Below are 23925 nucleotides of genomic sequence, written 5' to 3' on the forward strand. Positions count from 1 at the left end.
ACTGGCCCAAATTTTAGCTTTAAGTAATGTGATTTTTAGTGCAATGGGTTATAGCGTGTGTTTAAGCTTGGACCTCTCTAACCCCACCGTCATCGAGTCCCGCCCAGCCCTTTTCGTGTACAGGGCCAGGATACTGCCCCGAAAAAAAAAACTAATAAAACAGCGCTTGTCTCTGCCTCTGCTCCGTTCCATCCATTGTGCGTTGTAGGAGCAATAAGAGTGCATCCTTTAATTTTTGATGTCACGAATGAGAGTTGGTAAATGACAGCGGAAGTTCGTTTATGCGGGCCAACTGATGCCAGTTTGAATGCAGCGTCGTGGAGGGATATACGAGTGTTTCTCGCTTCTTCCCCTCTGCGCTCTTAGCGCCCGAACACGCCTTCTCGAGGCAAGGAATACAATGTCCCAAGCGAAGAAGCTTGAGCCGCTTACTTTACGACAGGGGCATTCGGCTGATGCTCAGAAAAAATGACTACGCGCTTTTAAGCAAGAAACCCGTTATAGCTGCAATTCTCGCCAAGCTCAGTGGATGTGTTCGACAAAGATATCAATAATTTTTGTAGGCAATACACTTACCGAAATTGAAGCCGAGGTAAACAACTAGTTATCCCATTTCTCATCCAGGATTAAAGTTCATGTATCGCCAATAAATGCACCTAAGACGAAGTATATCCTGCTTAGGTCAAGACAAACGTATCAGCCCTGCTCCGTTACATAGTCGCCTTCATAGCGTTTTCATTGAGCAGGTTGACTTCATTAAATTCTTCAATATAACATCACCTGATTTCAGAACATGCTCATGTTCTTTGAATGACTTTAAACCAGCTCGACCAGAAATACCCCACAAAGTATTAAAAGCCTGCTCTGATATTGTGCCTCGGTATTTTTACGTTATACCAGGTGTTCCAACGAACACTAACTTTTCGAAGGAAAGGAAAAAAACCCTACACCACAAAACTCTCAGCTGCGGCAGACCTAACTAATTGTTAAAGAAGATACAAATTAGTTAGCCACTTAACTAAAATTTACGAATGATTTTTCTCAATCAACAAATTTTGGCAGTGTTTGCCATTTACGAGTTTGTAAACACGGAAAAGACGATTCCGTATCCGTTTTTGAAGTGAAGCAAATTTTCTAAAGCTCTGCAGCGCGAGAAAATCTCGTGTTTTTTTTTTTTTCGCACAAAACCGGAACTCAGCGCATGACGAGCGCCGAAAGCAAACAGAACGCCCGCTGGTGACGCGTTGCAATGACTGCGGGGGCGAAATATAAATTGATTGCAATCCTCTCTGGCTAGCAAGCCTCGACGCCTTAGACCACGGCCGACGTCATCAGTTGCTTCTCCGCTCGGCGCAAGAAAAAGGCTAGTCATGGACAACTACGCAGCAGTCGATTTTGAGAACCCTGATAGGCACTGGCCTTGTGCTCTGCCTGTGCAGTTACCGCCGAAGCAGGCGTTTTTTTTTTCCTTAGTATCGCGCTAGCTTCGTTAAAGGAACAGAGCAAGCCACGCTTATGTGACAGCGTGCAGACCTTTCTTCAGCTGTGCTGGTTTCTTGATATGCATTACGTAATGTCTGTTAAGCGGTTATCGGCTTGAAAGCTAAAATAAACGAGAATGAATCCGTGGATGAAAAATTGTTGGCATTTTAGCGCCATGTTGCTTCCTAGTAGATGCCTCAATTCTGTTCCCACGAGCAGAAGCAGACGCGTCTCATCTGTTGTAAGACTTGGTAGCCCATGATATAGGAAGTCTTGGCCACAGGTGTTTAGCAGTTCCGAGTCGCAGAACGAACATGAACAAAATTCGTACATTTCAACGTCTCAGTTCGCTGCAGCCAGATTCGGGCACTCCCCCACGAAAGAAACAATTTTTGACAACACACATTTTTTACATTATGTGCTGAAATTGCGTTCCCTCCACTGCGATGCACAGAAGGCGGTCTTTCATGGCGTTCACAGTAGATAAAGGCATCTTTCTGGGAATTTCTTCAGGTGATATTAGACGTTGCTTCAGATCTTCGAGTTCTGCTGGTTCCATTCTGGAAACTTCATAAATAACATATCCCCAAAGGAAGAAACCTAAGCGCGATAAATCGGGCGACCTAGGAGGTCAGGATGTGGTTTGAACCAAGCTTAACCCAGTATTATATAAAGCGCACTTAGGACAACAGACAAGGGAGACCAAACAACACAAGAGCTTTATATAATTTTTGAAAATGAATAACCAACTAGCTCAGATGTCAATTCTGCCTCAATCCAGTAGTTTAGAAAGAATTCGCTCAATAATTGCTGATCCGATGAAGAAAAAGGCGGTGGGTCTCGGCCATGCTGGAAAACATTTTTTTTCAGCATAACCAGCGGCAAATCGGATGCACGATCAGAAACGACACCCTTTAGAACACTGTCTGCGTACTTGTATCCAGTAATGTTTCCGCTAATTCATGTAAGGACCAACAAAATGGCCGTTATAAATGCAACGCCAAGCATTTTCTGAGCGTCTTACCTTGTGATTATGCTCACGTAGCCAGTGTGGGTTCTGGTCGCCCTAATAATGGGCTTCTGCAGATTGGCATTTGCATCCCTGCACAAGTGTGCCTCGTCAGTCGAAAGCACTCTGTGGATAAATTCCGGGTCTTCGTCGCACTGAACCAATCACCAGTTGCAAAAATCCAGCAGTTCCGGAAAGTCATTTGGTCTCAGCTCCTGGTGAAGATACACAGGATATTGGTGGTAGCTGTGTCTTAAATGTGACTTTCAAACTGAAGTCAACCTCGCTCCATGTGCGCCTGGAATTTCCTTGACCCTTGCTTCCGGCCTTACAGAGAGTACACCAGGGCATCGATGTCAAAATCTTCAGTAGCACTGGGTGGACGCTTGCTTTCCTGAACATGAAGTGATCCAGTGGTCCAAAACCGGTTAAATATCGATACAAATGTGGGACGAGTCGGCACACGACGGCCAGGCTTTTGGGCAGCATACAGTCTGGATGCCAGAGCCGCGTTCATTTGCTTGCTCACATAAGCGATCACAATGTCCACCTTCTTGGCAACAGTGTCTTGGACTTGAGCTGGCGCGCCCATTCTCCAGTATGCACGCTGCGACGTTGAAGTTCTGGTCTTTACTTGGGTGAGGTGACACCTCCGAACATTTAATTAATTTCAGACCATGACACTGCAATGGCCATATCGCCCGCTCACCACCAAAACAAACCCCTCAATGGCAAACGTCAATTTTTTTTGCGAAACTTGCGCTAAAACCCACAGGAACAAGCCTCATAAACTACGCCCACTGCCACGCAAGCTCTCCTTGCTTCGCGGACCAAAGTTTTCTTTGACGCACTTACTAAAACGCAGCAATTGCGCATGAACAGTGACCGGATGATGACGCCTATCTAGCCTGTCTGATAGTCACCTCAAGAATGGCGGCGACACAGCTAAAGAAAGAAAGCTGTACTTAGTGCTCTCAAAATCGACGGCTTCGCAGTTGGCGATGACTAGCCTTTTTCTTGCGCCAAGCGACGAACAAAAGATAACGCCGCCCGCAGTCTAAGCTGAACGTCTAGGCTTCCTAGTCGGGGAAATTTCTATACACACGTTTCGAATCGGGGGTCGCAGTCACTGCAACACTTCAGCAGCGGATCTCCCTGTTGGTACCGCGGATCTCCTACTCTCCTCACACGCTGAGTTTCGGTTTTGGTTCGAAGAATAAAAGACGCGAGATTTTACCTCCCTGCAGGGCGTCAGGAAACGACTTTTTATTCGCTTTAAAAACTGATACAGCACCGTTTTCTTCGCAGTTCCAAACTCGTCACTGTCAATAACCGCCATACGTTGTTAATTTAGGAGTTAATTGGTAAGTCATATTTAGGTATCTAGCTAATTACCACGTTTTTTTACAATTACTGACGTTCACTGACGAGGTCGCTTATCCCATATATACACGCTGCCTTCTGCTTTCATGGCCTACGAGTGTGCACGCCCGACACTCTTTTGACGCGCATTCCCTTTACTGAATGCGAAAAGCAATCGAAGCCGAAGCTAGTAACATTCGTGCCATTTAGCTGCATATGCCCGCCAGTGATGTGACCCATCGAGCGATGGCGGGGACAGGTCTCAGCACATGAGCTCGGCTGCAGAAATAGAGGGAGAAGTCGCCGATGGAACCTCGACGCTACACAGCCCAAGTAGCTCGATCGATGAGGCGGTCCGCTGTCCCGGCGGGTTTGGTTGCTGCTATCGCCACACACAGGCAGCAGATGGAGGCGTCTTATCTGGAGGACTTCTCTTTGGAGGTCAAGAATCATGTTTTTTTGAGGTCAAAATTGTTTTAGTCCCTTGGATCAAATTCGGCTCGAAACTCTGATTATGTAGCAGGATTCTTCACAAATTAATATTTTTCTATTGTTTGCCATTTTTCTGCTGCTGTTATTACCTACTTTTTGTTCGACTTAGTTATACCACTTTCGAACTCAAAGCCTTGATGACTGAGAGTAGAGAACATTTGCATCCCTCTGTATAAAGAAGGAACATAAAACCTTCAAGTCTGAGAGCAAGTTTGATTCTGGCTGTCAGGTTCATTACAACAGCGCTTACTGCGCGGAGGTCTTTAGCAGACTGCGGTGCCTCACCACTTGGGCTTCTCTTTAATATCCAACGCAATATCCGCACAGCATGCACTACCCATGTCTACTTCCTCTTCTTGATTTTTGCTGGGGTGTTATCAAATGGTGCTTATTTTCTAATTTTCTCACACGCGCTGTTATCTAGTTGTCTTTTAAAGGCCCACATGACCGACTGTTTACGTAAGTTAAATTGACTATAGTTACGCAGAGCATGCAAAGAACATATTCGTGGCAAAGTCGAATGGCTGTCAAAAATATGGTACTTATAATAATGTTTTATTGCCATGGGAAATCTGTTATCACGAATACATCGCCGGGCTGTAAAAACCTCATTCGGGTTTAAACAGCAGCGCCTACAGGCACCGGTTACAAAGTAAAATATCGCGCATGTGACAGAATGTGTAAAAGCGTCATTAGCAGGATCACGCTACAGGTAAAAAGGAAGAGGAACTCACAACAATAAGAAGCGATTTGTTGTTATAGATTTATAAGTTAGAAGCGTTTAAAATGCACCGTATAGTTAGGGCGCCTGTATTCTGCCCATCGAGGCACCCTAACCGTAGCTGACGGTGTGCGCACGGAGCGGATGGCTGCGCAGTCACCCAGCAACGACGAGATCTTCGATTGCCACCAGCCCCGCCACTGCTTTTCAGTGCGTGCCCCCTGGTTTGAGACTCGTGTTGGAAAGCGACTGGCTTGTTCTTTTTCGCTGTCACTATCGTTTCTGCACGGAGCCTTGTCTGCGGACACAAATAGGCACATTCATTCGCAGATGTTCTGTCTCGGAGGAGAGATGGTGAATACGAGCGGGTTATTTTTGCGAACCCAGAGTGATCACCTACGGCGCGATGAAAGAGGCAATTTACGTGGACACGACAGGACCGGTCCACGGGATATCAACGATATCATGCACAAATGCGCAAAGAAAATTAGTTAATGGGGCATCAATTCGATGCCAGAGAATCGCCCAGGCTGAGGAAGCGGCGATAGCTTTGGCGATGGTTTCCAGGAAGGTCTCCTGTGTAATTACGGACTCCCAGACTGCATGTCACAACTATACAAGAAGAAGGATTAGTTGACACCCAAACAGAATAGTCAGAACTAAAGAAGATACATACTTTAAATCTACAGTCATGTGGACTCCAGGACACTCCATGGGGATGTTGGAAACAAAAGCGCTCACGCCGCGGCCCGCACGCTATTACCCCGGGTCCCCCAACATACGCAGGGCCTTAATTATTCTGAACCACTATTAAGCTATAGGGATTTACTCCAGCGTTTGAGATTAGCTTTCGGTGGTGAACTAGGCAAGAGCGGCAGCAAAAGCCAATGGGCTCCTGGAATGAGGGCCTACCCAAACGTTCTATGCATTACACCTTTTTTTTCTCTCCCTCTCTGTTCATGTCCGCCGTATCGAAAACGAAGACGACTTCGGCCACGAACCAGCTCGTGTTCCACGCCAGTGCGTTGCACGGGGCCTTTGCAGGTAGCTACTGTTCCAGAATGACGGCTACCGTTGACCTCTGAGTTTTCATTAAATTGCACACTTCTTTCATCTCCAGTGTTAGTGTTCTATCTGCAACACATGTGCACACAAAAAAACCATCGCGCCCATAGAGAGCAACAGGCAGCATTGGAACTTTGTAAAGTTGCGGCACGTTGCACGAGGTTCTAAGACTTCTACGCCGCGATCTCATGAGGGTGAAGAAGTTCTGTAAAAAGGTAAACATGCAAAGAGACTCGTGACACTTCTGTGAATTGGGTATAGTAAATCACGTTAAGAATTATGGCATCGACAACAGATTGCAGTGCCAGCTTAATTTCCCGAAGCCGAAAATGCTTCCCGATGCAAAAAAAACAATAACCAAAAAAAAAAACTTGGGCGCAGTGACATAATTCCTAGAGGGCGGGCTGCTGGTCTCAGTTGTGGCATTGTTCGTTATTTTTTATGTTTTTTTATTATAATATCCTTCTCGCTATGAATATATATTGTGTGCATTTATTATTACTGATCTTCTGAGTAGACCACCTGTCCCTTTCCGTTTATGTTACCTTCACAGGAGCAGTGTCTCCATATTCCTTTGGTTCGTACCTGGCAGAGGCAACAATTGTTTGGAGTCCATCTTCTCGTTGATCCGATCGACAGGCGCCTGACGCTAGCTTTTGAAACGCGGCATTTACTCAGACCGACTGTCAATAACGAACCCGGCTAGAATCTTCGCTGTGGTGCACAAAACTACCGATCGATGCGCGAAAGTAGCGCACTGCAGAATACTTAATATTGTCCCTGCTGCCGGAACGAAATTGGCGAGAACTTCAATATGGTCACTACGCCAAAAGAGATCCTGGCGACATTTTGGCCCAACCAAGTGAAGGAAAGGCCTCGCACCAACTAACTGCGGTCTCACCAAAATGCATCAAAGCTGAGTACGACAAAGTCATTGGGTTCGAGGGCTTAATTGGGTGGGTTTGCGCATGTTGATGGCAACGGCTGAACAGCGCTAACAGACGGAACGGAAGAGCAGTATACAGACACATGCGCTGTGTCAGCGCATATGTCTGAGCTATTCTCTACCGTTTCGCCTGTTAACGCTGTTCGGTCGTTTCCATTAGTCTTATATATTCAGTCTAGGTATGCGAAACGCTACTTTGAATAACGGCGCGCTGCTATGAAAGCAATATGAGCACAGAGTGATCAGACTGCACAAACATGGCCGAAGACAGGCTTTTGTGAGGCGCTTTTATATACGCAAATAGCCTCTTTTAGCTGAAATTGGCGTATTTATTGGCTCTAAGATACAAAAAACATTGCCGGCGAAGAGCAGTGCCGCACACGAAGACATGCCCGACAGGTTGGACTGATTTATGCGCCAGTTCTGGCGTCCGGTAATGACGCCCGTTGTTTTAGTTTTGGGATTAGAAACGGCGATTTGTGCGCGTCTTGTCTGACGCGGTCACTCGTATTTTGCTCGTGATGTTTTGCACTAAACACTTTTACTAGCTGTACTATCTTGAAGGAGTCCTTGCCCGCCAGGCAAAATTTCGGCAAGCAGGAATTTTACGTTAGCCGAAGAATGAACGTTCATTCATTTTTTTTTGTTAATGAAAATCTATTCTATGGTCTTTCCTGAGTATGCTGATGTTTGTCCAGCAAGTTAAAGACGCATTAATTCCTGAGAAAATAGTACTAATAAATTTCTCCCCTACTCGATTCAGACTAGAGACGTCGAGATCGAAGAGGACGCCGTGATCACAGTTTGAAAGTGAATGGTGAAATAGTCTAGCCTCAGGATCCACGCAGAAAAACGGTCCTGACGCATCGGAGTTCGGTTGCAAACACTGCCGGTTATGACGACACCTGTGTTTCATTTTCTAATCATTTCTAGCTAATAAAGGCGACCCCTTCAGTGAAAATACCATATTTCCCATTGAAAGGGGGGGATATGTGGATGCAAGACAACTTCAATTTTTCTTAGTGTCCCTCTAATTTCAAGCATTTTCATTAGCCTCCAACTTTTTGCCCCAGAGGTGCATACTGGCAAAATACACACTTTCCACTTTAGAGGCATCGATTCATGGCCTCAGAGTACGGTTTTAATTCACTGCGCCCCATTCTCATTGCCCTTTCACCCTCACGGTCCACCTCTAGCGGGATCACCCGAGTCTAAGAAAAAAAAGAAAGAAAGAAACGAAGCATCGAACTGGTGATTAGGGCTACAGCGTGCCATGAAGAATAATTTATAGCTGCGCTTTGATCACTTGACATCTTCCTGCAGACAAGTCGTTGACATGCGAATAATTGCCGGGCTGAATCCACTGGTATACCGGATTTTTCTTGCTGAATGGCGGCCACGGGAGACCACCTGGATGCTTGGGCACTCTGAAAATAAAATTCACACGTGAAATTTTCACCTAAAAGGGCACAGCGTGATGCTATCGCGAAAAAGAGGTTTATGAACAACTACGGCACGATGCCGGAAACATTGATTTTCTGCTCATAAGTATTCGCTATATCAAAATCAGATGAGCTCAACTTTCGAGGGGACACGTAGGGTAATTTCATCTGGTTATTGTTCTCAGCGAAAACTGATTCTCAGGATCTTCCTGGCTATGTTGGCGTTTGTACGGCACCGAAAGACGCATTTCTTGCCTAGAGAAATAAATTTAAAATTTTAAAAATTTTTAGAATTTATAATATTGCATAGCACCATCCCTCCCAACTACGTCTCAACACCATCTCCCAAATTCTCTTCTGCAAGCCAACTCTCAAGGACTCACTTTCTATGCCATGTCACGGTACAACTGCCCAGTCATTCGCCGTGAACTTGGTGCGATCATCTTCTGCAACTTTCCCATTCGCTTCATTTCCTTACGATAAAGCAGATGCGCCGCAACGACTCTCTTTTTCGTCAGAATCTAATACAAACGAGAAACGGTACCTAGCACCTAAGTGCGAAATTGGGCGGTGTTTCGTAGAGGGAAAAACTGTGCATGAAAGATGTGGATTTAAATTTAGCGCTGCACAGTTACTGCAAGAGTTTCAAATGACCTAAGCCAACTTACCCCGTCCTGGCAAACGAGACGAGCATATCCATTGCTTTCCTGCTCATGACTCTGTCCTTATCGGTGTATTTCTCGACGTCCAAAAATGGGGTCCCCATGTAGTATGGAATGTCACTTGTGTGAGGCACCCCGAAGAACTCGGGGAACTCGTACTTCTCCGACCGATAGCTAAAGACGAATCCGTAGAGCTTCCCACCGCCTTCAGAGTGCTTCTCGCTGAACGCCATTGTCTGACATCTGAAATAAATGTCTCCAGAAAAATCAATTAGGGCTTTCCTGATGGCCTGTTTACCATGAGGGGCCGCTTTTTCGATGTACGCCTTGCCTATGGGAATAGCCTTGCCCAGGCTCCAGATGTTTGCAAGGGTTTCGTAGCTTTTCCTGACAGCTGCCTCGTCGAGTTGAGACAGATCCTGCTCCAGCAGCCTCTGGTCCGGTTGAAAAATAGCCGCGAAAGCTCCTTCGTCAGCAGTCACGCTGATGAGCGTGTCCAGGGGCTCGTAGTCCTTCTTGGGAGACGCCCGAGACGGAAGCACCGGAAGAAACTCTGACTCGGATGTGGGGAAGAAAGTGCAAATCTTGTTCTGCGCTGCTTCCTCGGATGCCTTGTGCAATTCCACTGCGTCCTTGGTGCGGAGACATTGCAGCACGGTGCTCAGGTCATCTTGCGGCCCAGCGGCACACCCGAGCATCTGCGCCACCTTTTTGCCCCTCTCCGCGTTCACGGACGGACTCTCCACGGGAAAGTTCAAAGCGAGCGTGCCGCTCATCATGAAGCCCCTCCTGAAGAGCCCCTTACTGTGAGGAGACAACATATGCGCGTGAACGCTCATGCTCCCGGCGCTCTCTCCGAATAGCGTGACCAGGCGTGGGTCTCCGCCGAAGGCCTTGATGTTGCGCTGGATCCACTTGAGGGCTGCGTTCTGATCCCACAGTCCCATGTTTCCTGGAGCCTCGTCGTTGCCAGCATTCAAGAACCCGAATATTCCCAGCCTGTAGTTGAGGGTCACGACGACGACGTCGTTCAGGGCAGCAAGCGCCACGCCGTTGTACCAGCGCTCGTGGGAAGACCCGAACTTGAAGGCGCCGCCGTGTATCCACACAACGACGGGCTTGAGAGCTCCGTCCTTGCGCGGAGTCCACACGTTGAGGTACAGGCAGTCCTCCGAGAGGTCCGTCGGTATGATGAAAATGACGGGGTACAAGTTTTGGTGGCAGGAATGCTTGGCCTTTGTGGCGTCGTACGTTCCGTTCCACGACTGGAGGGGAACGGGCTTGCGGAAGCGGAGGTTCCCCACAGGCGGTTGAGCATAAGGGATCCCCAGGTACTCCTCTACGCTCTTTCCGTTGAAATTTACGATGTTCCCGGACAGCGGCCCTTGAGACGTCGAAGCTTTGGCACTGTGCTCAGCTGCCAATGCTAGGCAGCAAAGCAAGCTCAGGGCGAACAGTGTGGGAAGCATTGTGGCGATGAGGACCCCCAATGCACGTCCTGTCTGAAAAGCAATAACAAGATGCCGTTTAAATAATTAGGCATCGTATACTACGTTTTCAATGGTTCGTTCACTCGTAAAGCTACGAAGAAGCGCCAACCTCTGTGTGCATAACAAAGCACTCGCTCAAAATGTCATAATGGTTCCTTGGACGTTTGTTAACAATCAACGTTTAATGGTACCACAGGCAAGTTGTGAAGTTGTGTCATGTGACGTACAATTCCATAAGTCTGATATATCGAGCCATTGACCGTGTTTTCATGCGCAATAGTGTGCGGAGAGCTGGTCCAACTGCTGTGAAGCAGGGGTGACCACGGCCTCGCTGATACCACAAGTCTGGTATTTACGCACAAGGAAGCAAAGAAACTTTCCAAATCGCACGCAGGTCCCATCTCGGCGCCATGACTAGTCCTATTTACGTAACCGGGTATTTGCCTTTTTATGGCCCAGAGAACATTTATAGAGGTGTTCCTAGAGTCCTTATCACTTAGGAAGAGGGCAGTACTGTAACAGTAGAATAAAGCAGAGTTCGCCTAGGTCTCGCTGAAACCTCAATTTCGGAATTTTCTCGTGACCAACTATTCCGGTTAAATTTCTTATCTCTTTTTCTCTCTTTTATTAATGTTTCATTTTATGCAAAGTCTTTTGGTTCGTACCGCGTTAATTCACGCTTTCGTTGGCATCTTTCACCTGCGATACCCCAGCTGAGCAAGCAGAGGGAACTTCTTAGACTCAGTTAACCAAATTAATAAGCCAGCCTTAAGAGGACTTTGACACCACTAACTGAACAAGGCAAGGCGAGCCGGTTGAACGCCGTTCGTCTGCGAACACAAAATTATGTCGTGACATACGTGGTGCGGATCTTGTGAGGGCGTAGTTGTTTTGTGCTTCGACCGCACAGAGATGTCATCCGAGCCTGCGCTCAGAAAAACTTCACCAAGGTCGCAGCTTCGCGACCGAGAAGCGGAGCCAAAGAGCTTTGAAAGAGTAAATTGCAACGACGTGCGACGTGCGACGGTGCCGCCACGCTCATCCGCATTAAAGCAAAGCCGTCGCCAGGCAGTCGCTTCGTCTATTCGACCAACCTAAGGATGGTCCGCTCCAAGCTCGACACGCGTAAAGAGCGTAGCCAGCCGCTACCAACAAAATCGAAAATACTATGTCGCTAAAAGCTCAGGTCAAATTAGCCGGTCAGGAATTCTCTCGGATCCGCACCAAATGTAGCTTCTCTTCTAAATCGGCCAGTGTCCGCACCAAACGAGATGTCTGAAAGCCCCCACTGATCGGTTTCCATTAGTCGTAAATACCCTCGGTCCCTGCTTGGGAGATCTTCGAAGAAAGCCGTATTTTAGTGGCCAACCAATCGCACTTAATTCCCTATACCCAAAAAGAGGCCGCTATGCGAGGAACGCCCCACACTTTATCGCGCAACGTGGGCTTGCCAAAGCATGCGGGCAGCACCGAAACCTAAGGCCTGAGCAGTGGGAGGACGCGCTGTGCTGCTAAAGCCTAGAGGATCGGAGACGGCTGGTTCACCGGGTGCATCAAACAGCTGAGGCCGTAGGAGCCCTGGAGCTGTTTGGGGGGCGCAAAACTCTTTATTAAATAAAATGTGCATCAACATCCTCATAATCGTGGAGAGACCCCCCGACTCCCGCGGATGCACCCACACTAAGAAGCGGAGCGAAATACATTAGTATATGGCTGTTTGCTCATTCCTGTAATTCAACGGTCGCGACGCAGTTCAGCCCTTTGATTTGATCCAGCCAGCTACGCTGCCAGGTTGCTTCCTGAAGCGGGCTTTGCGACTGTGTTGTCACCGCGCCCTGGAGCGGCGGTCACTGTCTTCGCTCCACGTGCAAGTGTCAGGCATGCAATGAATATTCGGGCCCTCCTCCGGCGCAGTTGTTGATTGCTCCCTGACTCTTCATGACGCGACAATAAATGGCCGATGCCAAGTGATTTGTAGTGTACCGCGGTCCGATAATCCACGGCCTTTAGAACGGCACCATTCCGCACCATAATAGCGCGCGAACAGCGTCGGCCACCGATTGCCTGGCGCCAGCGGTGGCTTCCACTTCGGTGCGAGCTAATTCTGAGAGAGCGCATATCATCGCACTGGCTTCGGCTAGCAGTAGAAAAACCGCGGACGTCCGAAACCTATCACTGAATCTACTCGAGATACGTTAGGTCTAAGGCGTGTGTTTTCTTATTCATTCAGAGAAAATGCACAACGAAAGCTTAAATCAGAGGAAAAGACGTAAAAAATCAAGCCCCATGAGCAGCCGAACGGAAGCAGAACACAGTCCTGCTTCCTTGTCACTCGTTACGCGCCATATTTGCGTTTGTTACTGCTTCAGCGTTGCTTTTTTCGAAGAAAACCAATATTTATTCGCGCAAACTACAAGGGCATTTAACACCTTAGAGACGCGACAACATCTCACAAGTGTTCTCCGCAGTGCAGCAGTTGAAGGTGGGAACGCTCCCAAGCCAGGCACCACTCTCAAAGGCGTCACCTGAAGCTCGCAACTTTTATAAATTTATTTATTTAGCTTCTTTTAACATTACTTTATTTGTACTAATTCATACTTCATAACTTCTGCTCAACTTTCAAGAAGAATCTGAGGTCACGCACTTTGTGGGTCGTCGGACCTGCCCGCCCTTCGTCGAAAGACGCGGTGTTGAAACACACACAGACAGCTTTGCGCAAAGCTTGTACAAGCAGGCATTCGAGTCGTCGCTTTAACCTACTGCGCGTAATGATTTGAAACCTGAAACTAGTTACGTAAAAAGAGAAGTTACGGCTGCCTTTTCGAATCCAGAACCATAAAACCCTCCTAGCTAAGGGGCTTGCGTTTGACTGTTCTCGACAGACAATTAAGCGGTGGTTTCTCCCCCGCAAGGTCTGTGCGCCGCTTTTATTGACAGCGCTAAGCCTTCTTATGCGTCGCTTCCGTTGACGTTCAATGCCCAAGGGGAGCTTTATAAACCACGTGTTTCTGCAGCTGCCAGCGGTGACACTTTTCCACTAAGTGATTTGCTCCGTTTTGCTTCGTTTTCCGGTATTTGTGTCTCCATCGCGATATGCTACACTATAGCGAATTCTGAGGCTTCCGAAACTTAAAAAAAAAAAAAAGGGTGCGGAGCTGACGACCGGCCATATCAAGGTCACTATATTTACGAAAATTGAGGCAATCAGAACCTCTCACTGCAATAACATAATTTTGTTCAATAAAAGCTGCAATTAACTTCGAAAGTTGCGCGTGTAAGTGACAGAAACCCAAACTTGCAACCCTGTTTCATTGTTATCCATGATATTTTCAACGCGTTCAAAACGTCAAAATAAACAAAAGCGATGCTGCCTGGCACTCTGAATCAGTGGGTTCTGGCTCATATTTAGGCTCGACAAGCAACGCTGAGATAACACCGGCGCAGATGAAATACGGTGTGGATGCGGGCTAGTCGGTGATCCATTGTAAACATAAAGCGCGGTAAACACAGGCACGTAAGAAAGACGACGGACAAGCGCTTGTTCCGCCGTCTTTCTTACGTACCTGCGTTTGCCGCGCTTTAATTATATAGATGAAGTACCTTTACGTTACGTTTGACTGTACACTTCTAAAACATACTACACGATCGACACCAGATACACAAGGCCGAGCGCAAACGTTAACAAGCTACAGCTCGCAATAAAATAAATTATGAAGCTACCAAGCCCCAAATGGCACACAACGTCTTTTTTTTTCTGCAGGCGACCTCCGCATGCGGGATTCTGATCCGGTAGCATCCGCTGAACAAAAAAAATCTTCACTCCCACGAGAGGAGGTCGGCACAATGGTCCTCGGACCACGAATGTGGTGGGACACAGACCTCACTCGAGCGCAGTGATAGCGCTTTGTTTCCTCATTAGCGCATAAACTGAGCCAGAAATCCGTTGACCACAGCAGCTAGAGTTCTGCGTTTCCGCGAATCCCAAAGCTGTAGTTGATTTGCAGAAAAAGGACCAAATAATTCGACATAACACTACAGCGTCACTTAAGAGAAAAATACAAGCGTTCGTCTCCCTGATAAGAGTTGCCTCGGAGAAGCCATTCACTTTACTTTCCAAGTTCCCCTTTTACCCTGCTACCGTCTTCGGGATTTGTGTTGCCTCTACTTGCTCACCGCTTTAAAGGACACTCCCTCGACATTGCGCCTTTTTCCATACCACTGAACGCGGTTAACACCTCTGGGCATAAATATACAAGAGCGCGCCCGCGCACACTGGTAGTGGGAGACTGCCGACGCTTTTGAAGGCTACGCTGCCCATCAGAGGAGCCGATAGAAAAAGAAAGCATTTCAATCTCACCTATGAGAAAACTCCTGCTTCCCCGGGCGCCTTCACGACGCAGCGTCAGGAGCGCTAGTGTCAGGGGCCAGAATTGTGAACGTTGGCCAAACGCCACGCATTTTTATCTGCCATGACGCGCCCCGACGTCAAGGCCGCCACTGTTGCTCCAACAGGTTCTGCTCAAGGAATGGCATCCTCCCGTCTGGCGCTCACTCTTCGCGCTTTCTTCCCTCCAGTTCACACGGCTCGCGGGTTCACGCGCTTCTTTGCAGCTCCTCCCCTGAACTGAGCTCGTTAGAAAGAGACCGAGGGCGTCGCGCGCGGATTCTGCAGAGCGCGGCCCTTCACTCTTTCACACGTTTAGTTCTTGATTTGACAGATTACTGCTTCGAGTATTATCTCGAAATCAAGGTGCAACTCAGTTCACAAGAAAACAAATATACTAAATATATTGTTAAAAGCAAATAAACAAATTAAAATGCCGCTCTTATTTGTTGTCTTTGTAAGTGCTCAGAACTAAAATTATGCCATAGAACACCCCGGCAATAGCGTCAAATTTCCAGACTTCAACTATCCGACCTCGACCTGCTCAGAACGGTAGTCACTAAACGCACAAATGCCAGGCCTGGCAGTGCTCACTAAGTTCTGTTGAAGAATCCGTCAGTTACGGTGGAACCAGGACAGCTTAGTTCTCCGAGGACACCGGTAAACCAGTGATGGTGCCACTCGTTTGTAGTGTGTCTGACAACCTTAAAGGGGTCGACAATAAGCATGGCGTCGGTGACCTTTCCCGCACCATATAAGCCGGTCAAGGTGTGCCCAAGGTCAACAGTGGATACCCTCTTGTGGGCTGCAGTCGCACCCTGAAATTTTTGGGTGCAGGCTAAAAGCACGCTAAACTGCTCGTTAGGTGTGCCTCGGCGGATTTTTGCAAAGCACTGCAAAGCACTGCTCCCGCGAAAGAAGAGTTGTAGATTCGTCGGCGCAGACATTCTCATGCGAATAATACGAGCGTAGAGAGTCCAACAGTGCCCACACCTGTTAGTGCAAGAAATTTCTATAAAGAAAGGACTGTATTTGTTATGTCTCGAGACGTACGCGACTCTTGGACACTTCCAACAAGCTCCAACACGTCCACGCAACATAGCACAAAGAGTAAGCGCAGTTGGGGGCCAGCAGACTGCTTCAGCCCCCTGAGTAACGCGCGAATGAATGGTGTCACCGGGACGCTTCTCCTAGACGCTGAGATAGTCAGCTGGGAGTGCCTCCACAGAGTTGGTTTTTTCTTGTTGCAAGTTGTCCGCACTAACAGCTTGCTTCATCTAAGCCCGTCTGTAGCCTGTTCCTGGTTTGTCGCTGCAGTGGGAAGAAACAGAGGTCCGTGTTGTGGCCCTCAAGTGTGAACGCTACGTACCATGAAGAAAAATGCCATTTGGTTTCTATATTGCCGGTGGCGTACTCTACCCTCTACCTGCATTTTCTTGCTATAATCAGTCTGGGTGCAACAAATTGTTACAACCGGACTGAACGCCCGCACGAAGCCACATGACAACATTGGAAAACTATGAATGCTTTGGTTTATGCAGCTTTGTATTTTAACTGAAAACGAAATCCGCCAGAATCAGCTTGCGACGCCAGCCTAGGAAAACAAAGCTGACTGTTACGGCGTCTTCTACGACGAATCCCTGATGCGCTCAACGATATTAACATCGCTGGCCATCATTACCCGTTACCTCAGCTGCCGTACAGTTTTCATACAGTGAGACTAGTCATGACCGCATTTCTTGTACAGATCTGCAAGGAGAAATGCTAAGTTTGGACTATTTAATAATCCATAGAAGAGCTTCCGTCGGATCGGTTTAGATGATTCAGACATGGTACTCTCTACTCCAATAATGTTTTAATTTCACTGTGACGGACCGCCAGCTTGTCTAGAGAGATTATTGCCTCGTGCTCCGGTCTGCATTGCTCGAGCTACGCGCTTGACCACAAAATGGCACATGGGATTTCTCGAGAATACACCGGCGGCCAGGGAGCTTGCGCCCCCACGCTAACATCTCCACAAACTACGATGTGAGCGCCATCAACTTCTTGTCTCGTGCGAATGACCACCTAACCAGCTGAAAGATCGGCAAAAAAAGCTTCCTCTGTGTGAGTGCCGCCAGTCGAGCTAAGATGTACGTACTTGGCTAAGATGCTAAGATGCACTTGATCATGAAGGGACTGCCATTTGACTCTCATCATGAACGAAGAACTTGGAGCGCGGCAAAGGCGCGTTAGTGAACAGAATATCATTCAGCCGTAGCGTGAGGTACCCGTTATCGCAGCCCTCCGCTCCACGCTAACAAGCACACATGTTCAGATCGCAGACCACCAGACTGTATAAAAAGTTTGTTGCGGCTTCGCTTGTGTTTTCAAGGCGGGCGCGGCAACAAACAAGCGGAGCGGGGCGCCAAGTCCTCGCACATCGTAGCAAAGGCTGAAAGGTTTTCCCTCTACTGATGCCGAAATAGCTAGTGTGTATGCTCCCCTCTTCGAGGTTGCGTAATTATCGCGTTCGGGCACGTCAACGACTAACCGCGCCGAGCTAACCGCCGCTGTGGCAAATGAGTACAGCCATGGACAACCGATACGGCAACGCTTTGCAGTTCCTACCGCTTTCTTACTTGCCTGGCCGCATTTACAGTACTGCTGTGCATACTTAGCGTATTTACCGTTGACAACGATCCCTTTTGGTAGGCGCCAGGTGCCCGCGAGCTGAACCCTTTTCGTATTTGTCTCTGCGAAATACGAAGAGACAGACAAGATCACTGACATCAAAGTTCAACTCGAAGACGCAGAGAAAGGTGGAGAGAAAGAAGCCATCGCTGTGAATCATTGAAACGAGGACAAGGAGCGGGCAATGCGATCGTAACACGTAAAAGGAGCTTGGGAAGCTTCTAGCGACATCTTGCTCTGAAATGTGAAACCGCACCTGGTCAACCTAAGAGTGAGATTGTAGAGGCCTTCCATACCACGAAATGCGCATACTAGTTCCTGCATTAGCAGCGTATACATTGCGTCACCCTAGTCTCCAAACGGCCAGTCGTTGTTGTCGTTGTTGTTGCCTCATAAGCGATGGCACAAACCCACGGTGGGGGATTGGTCAGGGTTTGGTGCATGTCCAAGCAGGAGAAAAAGTCATCCAGGCTTATTTATCTCTAGTGGCTCATAAATAAAAATTGAGGAATCTGGGGAAACTCCCAGTCTCCCGCGCTGGGATTGGGTGTCGTCGTCTTCATCAACTTCCCTTCGTGCGGCGCGAACACATCAGCTTCGCTGCCCACTGCATTAGAGTAGTACGCCACCGCCGCAGCCGAACATCCCGCGTACATGCTTCTGCTTTCACAGCACGTGAGCAGTCTTAAGCGCCCTCCGTAATTTTCCTGTACAGCCAATTGCAAAGCGGCCTTCCTTACGATGAGCCTTTCATTACTTCTGTGTCGTTGAGTTTTCATTATTTGATCGGCTTTGCAATAACCGCCCCGTGCATTGATTTTTAGTTTGGTTATAAGTTTTTTCAGTTAGGTGGCCAAATGAGACTAAGAATTTTGCGGGGATAAGGTGGCCACACCGGCTACAGGACCGGGTTAATTGTAGAGATGTGAGAAAGGCCTTTTTTCCTGCATTGGCCGTAGTCAGGCAGATAGTAATGACGGTGACGATAAGCTTATTCATATTTTACTTTTCTTGTTGGATTCTAGGTGTGTACATGTTGTTTTCCTTGTAGTAAAGCATCAGCTGTGAGTCAGCGGTTGCTCCCTCTGTCCCCCTTATGAGTTGTTTGTAGATGTGTAGAAATGAAGACTTTTTCAAGGACAGAGAGAGAACACGTCGTTTAGCGAGCAAAAATGGGCCTGTAATCAATGGTACTATAAGTGGTAATACTGCAAGCGAGCGTAACAAAAGGGACAAAAATTGGATGGGACACTGACGCCTTAAGAGTATGTAGCGATAGTGTAATTGCTTAATTCCGATATATGCAGAAGGTGATTATTTACTTACGTTCATAGATCCCTGGGAGTCCTCATACCCCTCCTGGCGCTGTGCTGCAGCTTACTTGCAATGGTTTTTACTTGCGGTAGAACTGACTTTTATTTCGTCTTTTACTTGCGGAAGAACTGACTTTGATTTGGTCTTAGGTTTGGTTTATGAGCGTTTAATGCCCCAGAGCGACTCAGGCTATGAGAAACGTCGTAGTGGGTCTCCTGAAATTTCGACCACCTGGGATTCTTTAACGTGCACTGATATCGCACAGTATACGGGCCTCTAGCATTTCGCCTCCATAGGAATGCGACAGCCGCAGCCGGGATCGAGCCCATGTTTTTCGGTTCAGCAGTCGTCACCATAACCATTTTGCCACCGTCTAAAAAGGTCTGCAGCAACAGTTTCTCGAAAAGTGCCATGGCAAATGCACAGCCCCGGCAAGAGCAACCTAAAAAAAAAAGAGGAAGCAGATGGAGCGGCTGCTGCGTCTCTCCTCCCTCAACAGCGGTACTATATGCTACGGCAAAAAGAAGATGTTGCCATGAGCGCCGCCGAACGTGATGTTGATCGGCATAGGGTCCAGACCGAGTGTCGCCGCCAGTTGCAAGCCGCCGCTGCGCGTGAACGCCGAAAGCGGCCGCGGGAGGCTTTGTTGGAGGCCTTAGCCGTGCCTGGACAGTCGACGGCCGCGGCCAAGCAGTATGGTAAGTGCAGACTTTGCACGCCGAGGCGCGGTCCGGCAAGACTGCGCAGCAGCGAGGGAGTCGAAAGCGCTAGGAAGAAGCGGCGTCGAAGGACGCTGGTGGCACAAGCGACATTCCGCTGGCCTCGGTGCTGCCGGAAAGTAAGCCACGGTGTGGAATGTGGGTCGGCGCGACCTGTGAATACGAGCGTGAGAGGCGCGTAAATCTCGCTGCGCGACGAACTGTGGTTCCAGAGACTTGGTGTCCCTGGAAGTGGAGCACTGAGCGCTTGCGTCGAAACTTCCCGACTGAGGAATAGAACGCATTTCAAATGCCTGCCGCGGGCAACCACTATGTGCGCAACGGCAAGGTGCTGCACGTTTTCGCGTTCAACGGTTATACGAATCCACCGATCCAGGCGCATCTGCCTTCTCTCAACGGCGTCATCAACCCAGCAGCTTCTGGACGGCCCCCACTCACTTTAGCACGTTACCCATCAGCAAGGAAGGGATGTGTAATTCTTTCGCTCCTTCGTTTCTTTGACACTGTGAGCCTGGGCTTGAGTATGCTAACGTGTTTTCATCAATACAAATATTCAGTTAAATACTGAGCGCTCTCCTGCGTACTGCAATTTTATATTTCGCCCTTCCGTCATCAAGCGTTCTTCAAGAACCGCGCACACCTCAGCAATACGGCATTCTAATGCAGTTTCCGTATAAAAAAAATAAACCATCTACGGCTGCTGAGCCTGCGGCGATCCGAGAGCCAACTCGTTCCATCTTTATCACTTCGGTGAACTATGCACTGCTTTTTGCAACTCAGAACCGTCATGCCAATTCTTGCCATGAAGTAAAGCCATAATAAAGCAGCTTTCTTCCTCGAAGTTGCTGCGTTCAACTCCCATGCAGCAAAATCCGGTCATCCGAATCGTGGACCTCAGGGCCTGGCGGACTCCCTGTAAACGTACTTGCCGACGCAGGGATATGCCCAAAAAGTGTATTTGCTTTTCCTTGTAAGTCTGTTCTGTCTGCTCTGCGATGTGATGCATTAGTTTGCGCAACGGTGAGTCGTCACGCTGTCGCCACTACTGCGTCTCCACCGTGTTCAGACTTCGGCCACCACGACGCCATACCAGACTTTTATACATATTACTATTGGGTATCACATTTGCACGGTACTTCGTACGGACTTCCCAGATTATGGTGTGGGCTAGTTACGATATACTTGCCTCAAACACGCGAGTCCCCGAGATGCGTAAGCGATTGCTCTGCACAGCCTCTAAATCCCCCGCAACCAAGCTCTGAACCTACTTGCAAAGTCAGCTGCGGTTGACCCCCTCTTAAGGTTGCACAGGAGTTCCCAGAATGAACAGGAATCCGTCCTAAATCGCACCCACCTGTCTTTACTCTCACGAGTTACCACGGACACGCCGTTTAACACGTTCACTGCGTTTAGGGTCACCGGTGGGTCAAGCCGTGCATTCCTGCTGTGTGACACGAATATTGAGTAGCGAAATGAAGCCGCGGGACAGCTCAGATTTTTCAAAGGGCGTGCGATAAACACACTTGCAAGGTTGCCTTTGCCATTTGTTGTCGGTTCCAATTGGTTGAGTTCGCCGGAGTCTCACAGGTGGGTGACGCAGGACCGAAAAAATCTAAGGGTTGACCACCGGTGGGCAACGCCGCACAGGGGTCAAGACCCCGAAAAGTGAAGAGTAATCCCCTGTCATGCCATCTTCTCTACCTTTCTCCTCGCTAAGTTCTGTTTGTTCTTCCTCCTTTGTGTACTACAAACATCCGTCCATCTTCGGTGCTCGTACACGGGCCCGCCGCCATATTAGAGTGCTCGAATACGTCTTATCAGGCCGGCTAGTCGCTGGCAGGTCGATACCAAATTAAATCTTTGAGGCGGGGAAGAAGTTAAGGCCGGTGTCTTGAAGGCAGTCTGCAGAGTATCTGTTGCTTTCAGGACTCCCCTGAACGCAACCGCTAAGATTACAACTCCTCCATCTTTGAAACAAAACTAGCAAGAGGCAAGATGGAAACTTCTATCAGCTAGCGGACAGGACCTTCCCTCCCGTCTATCACTCCTTTAGTGCTTTGAGGACCTGCCCGCTTTCTGCCGCGCAACTGTTTCGTCATTTCTACTTGAGCAACTAATCATGCGTAACAATGGTCTGTGCTCGAGTGAAGTAAACCCGAGAGCAACTGGCGCTTGTGTAAGACTCTGCTAATTGACATCACGCATCGATGCAATCCAGCTCAGCGTGCGCGATAGCTAAGGCTCGTAATGCCTATTTCCAGGCTATTTAGAGATTACGTACTGCCGCCTACACATTTACGATATTCGAAGCGGTATGCTTTCCTCCCGGTCGTTCACTATAGCGAAAAGCAGACGCAGTCCTTATGGCTTGTGCTGGCGTAAATCGCACAGCCAGCGCCTGCGTCGCTGCCCTGTCGCCTTTTAAGCGGCAGAACACCCGGCTAAATGATGGTCTGCTCGTTTGTAGGCGGAAAGTTTGGGAGGCCCTCAATAGCGGCGCGCAAGCGAGTATGCAACGTGTTTGCATCTACAATTTGCGGAAAAAACTAATACGTATTAGATGGAAAGTTGGAAACTGTTCAATCGCACGTTTTGCGGACCGTTCTACAACTTTCTGATTGAAATTTTTTCCTACTTCGCTGCTTAAGGAATTGTTTGGTTTCGTTTGGTTTATGGGGGTTTAACGTCCCAAAGCGACTCAGGCTATGAGAGACGCCGTAGAAGGGCTCAGGAAATTTCGACCACCTGGGGTACTTTAACGTGCACTGACATCGCACAGTACACGGGCCTCTAGAATTTCGCCTCCATCGAAATTCGACCGCCGCGGCCGGACATCGCACAGTACACGGGCCTCTAGAATTTCGCCTCCATCGAAATTCGACCGCCGCGGCCGGACATCGCACAGTACACGGGCCTCTAGAATTTCGCCTCCATCGAAATTCGACCGCCGCGGCCGGGATCGAACCTGCGTCTTTTGGGCCAGCAGCCGAGCGCCGTAACCACTGAGCCACTGCGGAGGCTTGCTTAAGGAATTGTTTAATTAATGTCGACTAACTATGTATTTAAGCAGAATACAGGAAACAGCATCAGTTGCTCCACACAATAGACAGCAACATGCATTTGGTCGTGTCGTCTTAAATTGCCTCGGCATATTTTTAAACCCTGGTTATAGTTAGCTAGGACACCCTGCATAATAAAAGCATCTTAGTTATCACATGAGGGCAAATGCAACTGTTCTCGCAGAATTGTCCCATCTCACGTCTGATCGTCCAGTCGTTTTTTTTTTTACATCGGTTTATTTATTTATCTTTCTAGTACCAACTTCAGTCCATTGTCGACATGTGTCCCGCGCACCCCTCATTTTCTGCCGTGTGTGTTTCTTTGCCATTTATTGAGGTGCATAGAAAGGCATTTGAAAAGCTAGAAAAAGAGATACGAGTGAAGTTACTAAGATTGATAAAAAAGAAACTCTTCGCCACTGAGCAGCGCTCAAAGGATATCGAGCGACAGGAAAGCTTTAGCAACACGAAGCTGGCGCGAATCTTTATTCCGGTGAGTTTCTGGCCATTTGCTCGTGGATGAAGTCGAGGAACGGCGCCACCCTGGTGAACACAGTGGGCATGTTGGGCAAAGCGCAGTACACCGAGTGGGACACCACCCCGGCCAGGAACCAGGTGCGATCGTCGAAGGTGCACTGCAGTGGGCCTCCGGAGTCGCCCTGCGTCAGAGCCAGTGTCCAAGTGAGGACGTGCAGAACCGTTGGGCTGAGAGAGTCCCAAATTTGATTTGTTAATCCATTCGGCCTCGTCCTGCCATCTGCAAGCCGTTGTGGTTAGCTTAATTGGTGGAACCAGTGTTCCGGATAGACGGAGGTCCTGAATTTCAGCTTCGAACTAAGATTATTTTCCCTTCCACAGCGAATTTCGCAAGAAAAACCTGTATAGCTTTCCTTTCTAGCCGATCGGGCGCGCTAGGGTGGCTGCTAATGAGCAGCTAATACAATACCTCAAATCTACCACAGCTTGGTGGTTCCCGCCAGGCACTTTGAACTTGCAGATTCGTTGGCCTTAACTGAACGCACTTCAAATGCCTTTTCGCATTCAGAAGACAACAACAGTGTGGCTGTTGCTCCCAAGATCACGGGTTTGATTCCAGCACCGGCGG

The 23925-nt window shown here is 48.4% G+C and overlaps 2 protein-coding genes across 3 annotated transcripts in view; both read right to left on the reverse strand.

The window, feature by feature from the left end:
• Window positions 1-7370: 7370 nt before the first annotated feature.
• On the reverse strand, window positions 7371-15152 carry LOC144136342 (cholinesterase-like). The gene is made up of 3 exons (XM_077668590.1): window positions 15029-15152; window positions 9188-10683; window positions 7371-8504 (listed from the first exon to the last, which is right to left on the reverse strand). Exons 2-3 carry the CDS (start codon window positions 10648-10650, stop codon window positions 8363-8365), a joined length of 1605 nt encoding a protein of 534 aa, XP_077524716.1. The 5' UTR covers window positions 10651-10683; window positions 15029-15152; the 3' UTR covers window positions 7371-8362.
• Window positions 15153-23277: 8125 nt separating this feature from the next.
• Window positions 23278-23925, reverse strand: part of LOC144094565 (anionic trypsin-2-like) — a 51883-nt gene continuing 51235 nt past the window's right edge. For both annotated transcript variants that reach the window (XM_077628484.1, XM_077628485.1), the window contains exon 6: window positions 23278-23479. In XM_077628484.1, coding sequence (XP_077484610.1) covers window positions 23306-23479 — 174 coding nt within the window. In that variant the 3' untranslated portion in view covers window positions 23278-23305. The remainder of the gene's footprint in view (window positions 23480-23925) is intronic.

The sequence above is a fragment of the Amblyomma americanum genome, chromosome 6 (assembly GCF_052857255.1).
Source record: "Amblyomma americanum isolate KBUSLIRL-KWMA chromosome 6, ASM5285725v1, whole genome shotgun sequence".
Lineage (NCBI taxonomy): Eukaryota > Metazoa > Arthropoda > Arachnida > Ixodida > Ixodidae > Amblyomma > Amblyomma americanum.

Excerpts from the sequence above, each read along its gene's own strand:
- LOC144136342 (XM_077668590.1), bottom strand. The coding sequence starts at position 10,650 with ATGCTTCCCACACTGTTCGCCCTGAGCTTGCTTTGCTGCCTAGCATTG. Across the intron at positions 8,505-9,187 it reads GTCTCGTTTGCCAGGACGGG|AGTGCCCAAGCATCCAGGTG; the intron begins GTAAGTTGGCTT and ends TTTTATTTTCAG.